Below are 11,058 nucleotides of genomic sequence, written 5' to 3' on the forward strand. Positions count from 1 at the left end.
GCCGTCCACCAACCATCCACTACTCCATCCATCTGGACCATCCAGGGTTGCATAGCACTCATCAGTGAAAATATTTTTTTTTTAAATTTTGCTTGCTATTGTTTTAAACTTATCAACATTTGTTTTAATAAACTGAACTTGTTTTATGCAAGCTTTGGTTCATTACCTTCTATAGCAGTTTTACACACTGCGTCTGACTATCCATCAGCACATATTGTGACAAAGATCCCCCTGCACTATCTACTCTGCACCTGGAGAGGTTCAGCTGGTACACCTGAAGATACCAGCCAGTTCCTACTAGTACATAGGTAGTACTTGGGCCAATTGTGAGTACCCATTTGGCTTTTTTTCTTTGATTTCACATATATGGAAATATTGATGCACACATGAGGCGCCCCTCTTGTTCTTTATTATTATCTATCTTTGATCTGCGTTGCACATCTTTAAGACTTATATTTCTTTCCTATGGCATGGAGAGTCCACAACATCATTCTAATTACTAGTGGGATATTCATCTCCTGGCCATCAGGAGGAGGCAAAGAGCACCCCAGCAAAGCTGTTAAGTCTAACTGCCTTACCCATAACCCCCAGTCACTCTCTTTGCCTCTGTCAATGGAGGTTGTGCGAAGTTGGTGTCTGAAGATTTTAATCCTTTTCCCTGAAAGCTGTGTCCATGTCAATCTCTTGAGTAAGAGCAGTGGTGGTTTTTAGCAGTTAAAAGGCGGCGAGGAAGTCTTTGCTTTACTTTTAACACTTTGCTACCCCTTTGCAGAAAGTCAGAGTTGGTGACTCTGTTCTTTCTTTTCCCTCAGGTCCATGATAGGGAGTGAAGCACCTGCCACAACTAAGGATCAGCATCTATCATGCAATTGGATCTAAGTTAAGTGCTTTTGCCTTCTAGGTACAGAAGGATAGGAGCAGGTTCAGATCCTTTTTTTGGGACTTAATACTCCTTATTAGTTAAGGAGTCATATTAAGGACATGGCACTTGGGTATTTATTTTTTTATGTGTCACAGTTTATTTTCTAAGACCGCACTTCCACTTTTACGTAGCGGAGCGGTTATAGAGTTAGTGCAGCCGTCTTTGACTCTGCTTGGACATTTTCTGAATCGACTTCTGTTAATCAGCTCACCGGATCCCCAGAGGAGGAAATCACTTCTAGAGAGTTTTCTCTTACTGGTGGGACATTTTTTCTGGCCGGTAGGAGCCTCAGGCATCTGAGGCAGTTTTTTAAAGTTAATCTTAAAATCGATTGTAGTATTTCATATTTACTAATTAAAATTTAATATTTTTCTGAAGGATTAAAGTTTTTATTTTCGCATTAAAATTCTATATTTGCACATTGCTTGTGGGACCTTTATTCTAGACTATGGATAACAGATCAGGATCAATCTGTCTCTACGGATAGATGTTTGCTTTGTTTAGACAACCAGATTGCCCTACCTATGCAGTTTTGTTCATCCTGTTTAGCAAAAACGTTAAAATGCAAAGAAAAAATTCTGCATTCTGAGCCATATGTCTCTCAGGATTCTGCTATGCGTGACATGCCTCAGCTTTCTCCTCATACATCCCAAGCCTTAGTTGTTTCTCATACTGTTACAGGACAAGGGGCCCAATGGCACTACTGTGTATTAATAGGGAATATAATTACTTAATGTTAAACGGAGGAGATTTTCATGAATACACCTCCTAACTAAATTAGATATGTGTGGTGCTGTGTACGGTGACTTAATGTAGAAACAATTGGAGATATGGATCTCCGTAGTTGTACACCTGGATAGCACTCAAATTCCCTAAGTTGTGGAATTAGAACCTCTGTTACAAGAGGCGGATAAACTAAGGAAATAAATTAAAATATAACTTTTAATAGGACTGATTAAAAAATGGAAAGAAAATTACATTTAAAACCACAGGAATGAGTATCAACTTAGATTAAAGCAGCAGAGTGCTATCCTACCGAGTATCGATTTCTAGTAGGTAATAATAGTCTTGGTCTTATTATACAGACCTAGGATGTAATGTGAATCCATAGCCTTAAGACGGACTGTTATCAATAACAAACTGATGACTGTTCAGCTCCTATGGAATACAATTAAGTGTGTGATCAATATGAGAAAAGCAAGTCTAATGAGGCAGTCGTGTAAGTCTTAAGATTTAGTTTTTTTAAGTAAAACTCAAAAAGTATTTCTACATAATTTTGTGTCGCGCTAATATATGTTTTTAGAGCGCAAACAATTCTGTATTCATCTGATATATTTAGTGTTTAGTCTTACATGATGGGATTTCTTCAGCCCTGTTTATCATGTGAACTAAAACTGATGGTTGTAGCCAATTTAATGTAGGCAGTTTCAATATTCTAAATACTTAAAAAGAAAAGTCAGTTCTTTGACATGTATTAAATATTAATGTGCATAAGACGGTAATTAAAAATGAAAGTTGAAACCCAACATAACAGTGAAAGTATGCAGTCTCAAAATAACGTGTTTAAGAAGAGCTCGTTATTTTTTAACCAATGCAAAGGTGTGTATATGTATGTATGTATGTATATAGTGTGTGTGTGTGTGTATATATATATATATATATATATATATATATATATATAAACCTTTATTCTCAGAAATTTCAAATTTACCAACTGCTCTGTGTATCATATACTATATATATTTATTTTATTACTCCTAGTAGTTGAATAAACTTTCCTTTGAGTATTAAAAAATATACGTATTGGCCTAAAGAAAGAAATGTTTTACACCACAGTGTTGTGACTTTTTCATGCCCAAGTGTTCTGATATAAGGAATGTCCTGACAATAACAAAAGCAAAAAGGAGGAGGTGTGCCTGGCAAGTGCTGATTATAAATATACACAATACAATAAAGAGTCTTGTGCCATTAGGTACACAGTTAAAGGTTTTTTCTTTTACTGTGACGATGAATATTGTTCTTCTGCCACTTCCACCATTTGTATGGCATTTATTAACATCCTGGAAAAGTAACAAACAGAATTCTTTAAATAAACTTTATATTTCACATATCTTGTCCTCTTGACTAAATAAATGGTGACAGTTCAATATGTAATGTTACTTTTACTCTTACAGGTATACAAAGGAGAAGAGACATCATTCCAGATTGCAGGTCTCCAAACCAACATGGAATACAGATTCCGCGTTTGTGCCTGCCGCCGTTGCCTAGATACCTCGCAGGAGCTCTGTGGACCTTTTAGCCCATCTGTGTCTTATACCCAAAGACGGAATGATTTGGCACTTCAAGGAGACGAATCACACCTTGATAGTTCACAACTCAAGACCATGATGCCTACTGATGAACAGTTTGCAATACTCATCGTTTTAGGCTTTGCCACCTTGTCTGTTTTGTTTGCCTTTATACTTCAATACTTTTTTATGAAGTAAATACCCAATGCAGGTTTGAAGTCTAAACTTAATTAATGCTACGCATTATAATCTGCACATTTATTCAAATATTCCTTTAAAAAGAAATATCAATATCTTGAAATCATTTTATATTCATCTTTTTTACTGTTGCAGCAAGATACTTCATCAGTGTTTCGATGCACCTTTTTGAAATGCACAACTGCAAAACAGTTAAAAGTTTTTTTTTCTGCTACTAGGGTCTGTAAAATCAGTGTGTACTGTGGAACCTTATGGCAGTGAAGTGGATACTGGATATCTAAATAAACTAGATTCCAAGAGTATATTTTTTTCTTTAAGGTATTGAAAGAATAATCATTAGTTAAACTAATCTTAAACATACACAATTTCTTGTGTTTAATAACTTATCGTAAATATATTTCCTGCCCCTCTTATTAGCAAAAAAGTTTTTGTCAACACGCATGGGTGTGTATGTATAATATAAATACATATAAATGATATATATATATATAAATATATATATATCTCAATCATCTTAGATAAAAATGTGTGAATCTATAAAGCCGCAAAAATCATTTAAATGAAAACTGCACAACAGTTTCTACTTTATTAAGTAATTTTGAGAAAAAGGGTAGTGTGCAATAGTCAATTAATATAGCTGTTAAAAGCTGCTTTAATATGTTATTAGTGTACATAACGTCTCCTAGCTTACTGAGTGTAAATCATAATATACACAATTAAAGCAACTCTAAACTTTTTTAATTATTGTGAATATATTTTTAGAATATCAAGTATTGTATTTTATATAAAATAAAGTAAAAAATAATGTAAAGAGTGAATTAAATTTTTATTATATAGTCAGCATGTTCATACCGGTTGCTGATTATGAGGTATATTAAACAATAATATAAAACACTAAAATAATATGATTTACAAAATGTGTACGTTTTTTCAGAACTGTTTTAAGCGCCAATTACAGTCCATAAATTGCATTAATTTGCCAATATGTCTCTATCTTCTGAAGGATATACACAAAATTAAATAACATTCATAGAGAATGTAGTAATCTTGTAATTATTACTCAGTGCAATACAGAAAAGTCTCCTACAAAGTGCCATGCAAGCGATATTAGTGCTCTACTTTGTAATACCAGCACTCGATAATGTGCGCTGGTATTACAAGTTAATCACAATGTGAACGCGAGCTCGCGTTCGCATTACTAGAAAGTATTGTGTTCAAGAGAGCGCTCTTCCATAGGCTCCTTTGGGTGCCTCGATATGATGCCGTCACAGACGGCATCAGAACCTTATGCAGCAAGGGGGTAGCACAGTGATGGGCAGTATTTTTAAATGTATATGAATATATACATATATATTTATGTGGAAATATGTGTATATACATATATTAACACATACATATATATGTATATAGTCATATACATATATATTTACAATGCCATCTATGGAACACACAGTTCCCATAGACCTCAATGTAAAGGCACTTTTCAGTGCTGCTTTTTTTTCCCCCAACACCCCACTCCCCCCAACTTTAAAGCCCCAAAACTGCCTAGTGTTGTTTTTTTAAAATATAAAAACTGCAATGCCCTCTATTTTTAGGGCATTTGGGGCACTTTTAGAAAATTAACCGGAGCTAATTGCTACGTGAGCTCACAGTAGCAATAACCAGCCACTTGTAATGGCTGGTTAATTATTGCAATAATTTAGCGCTCCACTTGTAATCTAGCCCAAAGTGTTGCTATGTGCACAGCAAACTCCCAGATGCCATTAGGTGGCATACTATAGAAATATGTCATTCTTGTAAATGCAATGTACAAAAATGGGTACGCTAAGGATCTATCCTGTAAAGGTCAGTTATCCAGCAGCCTTTGGGCTGAAGTTGGTCAAACTTGGCTTTACTAACTATTGCTTAAATTACTAAACAAAACAAAAAAGCAACCGTTATAAAACATTACCTACGTTTTAAAACAGCTAAGTTTTACCAACTTCATAAGAGTCATTCACACTCCAATCTGAGATTATAAAGTGCAAAATCAGTTTATATTAAAAAAATAAGTCTGCAGGTTTAATGTATATCAATGCTACTGTCAGCACAAATGTTAATTTTCAATACACACCCATGACTTCTGAACAGTGTAAGGTCTGCCTTTAAAGGACCACTAAACACAGGAGTATAGCTTGATCCATAAATGCATAATAAATAGAAAACGCAATAGCACTTAGTTTGAATTTCACTGGAGAAGTAGATTTTTTTCTGCCATTTAAAAGTTAGTTTTATTTTCCTTCCCACTGAATTATGTGACGGCCATCAACCAATCAAAAAATGCATATGCGTATATTCTGTGAATCTTGCACATGCTCAGTAGGAGCATATAAAAATATTCTTCACATTTAGACAATAATTGGAAAGTTGTTAAATTTTGACATTAGTGGGGTTTTTTTTTTAAATATCTCTGGCTGGCAGATGCATTGGTTGAAATCTAAATGTATTTTAATTTTTTGTGTTTTTTACCCGCTGATTTTCTATAGTTAGGATTTAGAAACTTAGTTGAACTAAGCCTCAGGTATGACATTGTTAGGAACAAATATTTGTGTCCATCCATTTATATTTGAGACTTTTTTGTAATTGGATTTTTAAGCTCTTACTGTAGCAAGTCGGCAGGTGCAGCGTATGTCACTTGAAATCCCCATATTTACTCAGCTGCATTTGACCAGTTAAGTATTTATTTTATATACTTCTAATAGCAGGTTGGTCATTTTTAATTAGTATCCAACTTGTACCGGCTTTGGAAATGCAAGTTGATTGGTTGTTAATTGTGACTTTACAACTGATTTGCATATTTTTCTCCTATTTTACTCACGTTTCCTTAAGTCAGGTCATAGTCGGTGCAACCTCACTCAAAACAGACCCCTTCATCTTAGAAATCATACGTTACAAATCTACATTGTACACTGGCTCTGAGAAGTGATAAAGAAGATGCGCCTTGTTTCGTTGCAGAGCGTGATACGTACACAGCTTTCAGACTGTGTTATGGCAATAATAGCCAGAGCTTGCTTTCATTAAACTGTTTTGTAGAGGTCGGGAAACAAACCACACCAGTTGTTCTGTCTTAGGTTTTTTCATTTAATTATTCTAATCTTTAGATTCCTTGACATATAATCTCTATATCTAAAGTAAAAGATGACCTTATTTTTCAAGGTATAAGACAAACTATAAATATGAACCCCGATGCATGTAATGTTTATTATACAGGACTCTTAAATTGGAATTTATTATTAAAACAAGATCTTATATCCCTCTTAAAATAGTGATTTCTTTATAGAGTTGCTAGTTAGCTTACTGTAATATATCTCTATTGTCTAAAATGTTAACTTTTACCCCTGCAACCAAGCTGATAATACTATATTTAACAATCACATTATCCCCAAAAATATTGAGGTGTGATTTATAATCTACAATTTAGCCTCTAACAACAGTTGCAGTGATATAGCTGGCATTGTTTAGGGCTGATACCTATGCTAGGCATGCTCCTAATGTATTCACAGGGAGTAAGCAAGATACCCTTTATAATTTGCATTCATTTAAATTACAGTGTCCAGTGACTTCAAATTAATCTATAAATTAGGCAATATTATATTCACTGATGATAGTAAGTCTTCCCCTTGTACCTGTCCTTACATGTAGGGCTTTTAAATAGTTCTTTATATCACATTCAATAATATTGCTTACAAAATTAGACCAAAAAAAGGTTTTATTTGTTTACCCTAAATTCTAACATATTCAGCTCAGCTGATTCAATACAGCTAAATTCTGTGGATTTTTTTATTATTATTTATCATCATGTTATTTGTTAAAAGAAAAATGAAAAGACAAAAAAAAGTACCTCAGGGAAAATATCAGCTGAAGGTGCAACTCATTTCCAAAAAGGTGCAACAGACACACAACATATTCCCTGCTTTTATATAAATATATATATTTTGTATATTTTTTGTTGCTTTTTTTTTTTTTTTGCATTGTGATAAAATTCTTTGAAATACGGTGTCATATTCCTTCAATATATCTGCTTGCTACTCCCATAACCAAAGTGATGGGAAAACCAACAATATTATGTGTTAGGGTTTATTTTTACATTAAATTTGCATACAGTACTTTAAATGCAAACTACAGTGCAATCTTTTTATTTATTGTAAAAAAAAAAAATTACTAATTTTTGTAGCATGTTATATTTTATGTTTTTGTAAGTTAGGTCAATTTTACCCAGCAGCATTTTAAGTGTTATATGTTTTCGTATGTTATCTGCATTTTTTTTAATCCAGAGCATATAATGCCAAATATCACCCGTGATTGAAACGTTTACATGTAACCAAATGTTCTAATCATCTCTTCAGAAGAAAGTTTTACGATTCACAAATTATGCTGTGTGCCTATATCGATGTAGCAATTATTAGAAAAATTCTGTAATATAAATGTAACACTAAATAGATTAACATAGCTTTGCAAACTAATGTTTATGACAAAGTTGTGGCACGCCATGTTTTTTTTTTTTTTTATTTAAAAGTATTTTTTATGCAGATTATTATACTTATGTATTTTGTGAACATAATCTATGCCGTTGTTAATAAAAAGAAAATATCTTTTTTGTATTTTATTTTTTAAGAAGTTAAATCATGCCTGTCCCTTAAGTTGAAAAAAATAAATAAATTGTGATTTTACAGTTAGTGTTTAAAGAGTGCTGCTACCTGTCATTGTCTCCAATCCTTAAGGAAATTGTTGTTTGTTGGCACATTGTGTTTCAATTTAGGAATGTGTTATTTCAAAGCAGCATTATTATTTAGCCATTTTTTTTATAATAATGTCACATGTCACAAACCAAGTAGCTTATAGAATCATTACACATTCCCTGTTTGATATGCTAATTAGAGTGGTGCAAAACAATGTTTACTCTCGGATCACAGAAATGATTAATAGGCAGTATTTTTGCCTTTCCTTTACTAGGTCATAAAGAAAGAATTGCAAGGTACATAGGATACTGTACACATACTATTGCTTCAAATTCAATTATAATTCACAAGTTAATAGTGCTGCTTTGAAAATGACATCCTAGCTGTTCTCATGCAGTCATTATTGCTGCATTTATCAGCACAACAAGGTGTTAGGATTATATAACTGAGCGCAAACAAGCCACTACGCTGTTATATATGCAACAACACAATCGGCCAGTTTAAGGAAAATATCCTGTTTTTTTTTGTTTTTTTTAATAATTAAATGTTTTATACAAATTTTTGTCCATGAAGACAAAATAATTGACAGAAAGTGTATATTTTTATATTTTAAATTTTACCACAGACATCTACTAATGCTGTGGCAAACACCTCTTTAGTAATATGTGACAAACAGGTGTTACCCATTTGTTTCTAGATAGCTACACGGTGACCTTGTTTGTACGCTTGACCATTTACAATATACAGGCCATCTGTGATTAATCACTTTAAGTGTTTGAATGGTATTCTTGCACAATTCTTTAAAATTAAATTTAAAACATATTTTACCTCACTGTTGGACATTCCAGTCATTAAATATGGAAATAATCACATTTTCTGATATTGTAAATGTAAGACTACTTTGTATGCATTGTATTAAAGCCGTTATATAAACTTTAATGTATAGATTTTGCAAAACCATGCTACAGTATGTAAGACGTAACTGTACCTTTTAGTGTATATGTAATATATTTATGCTCAATAAATGTTTTACCTCCTTTTACGATTGTTGTTGATTTTGCCTTTGCCATTCTCTGCTAAGATACGTGGGAGATCAGCAGAGGTAAAACTTTGCTTAATCTTACTTATTACAATAATGCCACAGTTTAATTTCCAATTAAAGTATGGAAATTCTGAAATTAAACTCCCCAATCAAATAATAAATTGTATTTTATATTTTAAATTCTCTGTGTGTAGGAGTTACATTTTCGGAATTTCCATCCTTTTTAAATGATTGGGAACTTAAACTCTGGCATTAACAAACGTTTTTGTGATTGATTTTCCTAGGTTTTTATTGTAATAAAAAATGTATATGTATGTGCATATGTGATTTGTGTGTGCAGTGTGTTTGTGTAATGTGTCTGAGTGTATGTATATATATATATATATATATATATATAAACACACAAACTACAGGTAACAGGACACTGTATATAAAACCACTGTTCGTTGTTTGACAAACAAAAATACAATATAATTTATCTGCACATTAAATGCTATATTGACTGATGCTTAGGTTTTTAAGGTAGATTTAATTAATCATTTTCAGTGTTAATAGAGAGGGAAAAGTACATTCTCTGATGATGCCCACACAACATAATAACATAATCCGATGTTACAGGCAGGGTTTAACACTGAGCAGTTTAAATAATACTAGTGCAGTGGGCCACCAGATGTCCTTCCCTGGTCTTAAAGGTCTATAATAATACTATACTAATTATACAGTGCTTGACAAATGTGTTTAAAAATTAGGAGCCAGTAAGAATATTTAGGAGCCAGGCATATTTTTAGGAGCCAGACCGTTGGATTTGTATATAGATATATGGAGAATAAGCCAAAAAGTTAGGAGCCAGGGGTAAAATTCTAGGAGCCAGTGGCTACCAGGCTCCTGGGTTTTTCGAGTCCTGTACTAATATATAGTAATCTATATGATACTATAATAATAATTTAAGTAAATTCTGCTGTATTTAGGCCCAGACTGAGCATATGCCATACAGGACATTTGCCCAGTGGGCTAAGGCAGGTTGTGGGCTGCGGCCTGTTTCCTTAGCCCTGCTCAGTCACTAGCATTATTATTTGTGCATGATGCAGGGCCAGCCCTGCCGTTCCTCTCACTTCCTTGATGTGTCTTTAAGCCAGGCCAGGACCAGTCCTGCCCTGATCAGGTGCCTGTTATTTTAACTAACTGTAACCAGGCTGATGAGCAATAAGCTGTTATTCTTGATTTAAACGTAAACTCCAATAGCTTCTGTTTTGTTTTTTTCCACAGCTTCTGTTTTTTTAAAATTACATTTCACTTTTTTTTACTATTTAATTACAACCGATTTTACAAAATTACAATCTTTAAATCTTTTTGTAAATCAAACTAATATATTATACTTGTCAGTTTCAGGGTATGGTTCAATAACAAAAGTTTGTGAGATTTGGTTGTTCATCATTAAAATGTCAGGACCTATTTTTAGACCCAGTTAACCCTGGCTGTATCATTGTATCATTCTATAAATGTGCAATACCTGCAATATGTATGTCCATATTGAGCTGCATTAGATTTATTGCAGTTATTTAAACATACTATTAATTAAAACTATACATAACCTAAAACTAGTTGTTTAGATATAATATCTATATGTCTAAAACAATGTTATGTAATGTGCTGTACTGTGGTACTACCGTGTTTAAGTGGCTTCTAAATAATAAACTTCAGCCTCTTGATGTCTGGAGTCAATAAGCAACTTGACCCCAGCAGTCTTAAGGATACTTGTTTTCCCGTATATGTCCCACTTTCCTGCCAGCTTTAGTTTACATAGAGCCAGTCAGTGCCCGGGAAAGGATGTTTGCCTTCTGCTTGGCAGACTACTGACCTCTCACTGACAGCTTTTTCACCAACTTATCT

At 33.4% G+C, this 11,058-nt stretch overlaps 1 protein-coding gene across 1 annotated transcript in view; it reads left to right on the top strand.

Annotated features, from left to right (window-relative positions):
• Positions 1-9,168, top strand: part of FNDC3B (fibronectin type III domain containing 3B) — a 546,318-nt gene extending 537,150 nt beyond the window's left edge. Inside the window, exon 26 of the mRNA XM_053710139.1 lies at positions 3,097-9,168. Coding sequence (XP_053566114.1) covers positions 3,097-3,408 — 312 coding nt within the window. The 3' untranslated portion in view covers positions 3,409-9,168. The remainder of the gene's footprint in view (positions 1-3,096) is intronic.
• Positions 9,169-11,058: the final 1,890 nt, after the last annotated feature.

This window comes from Bombina bombina, chromosome 4 (genome assembly GCF_027579735.1).
Source record: "Bombina bombina isolate aBomBom1 chromosome 4, aBomBom1.pri, whole genome shotgun sequence".
Classification (NCBI taxonomy): Eukaryota; Metazoa; Chordata; class Amphibia; order Anura; family Bombinatoridae; genus Bombina; species Bombina bombina.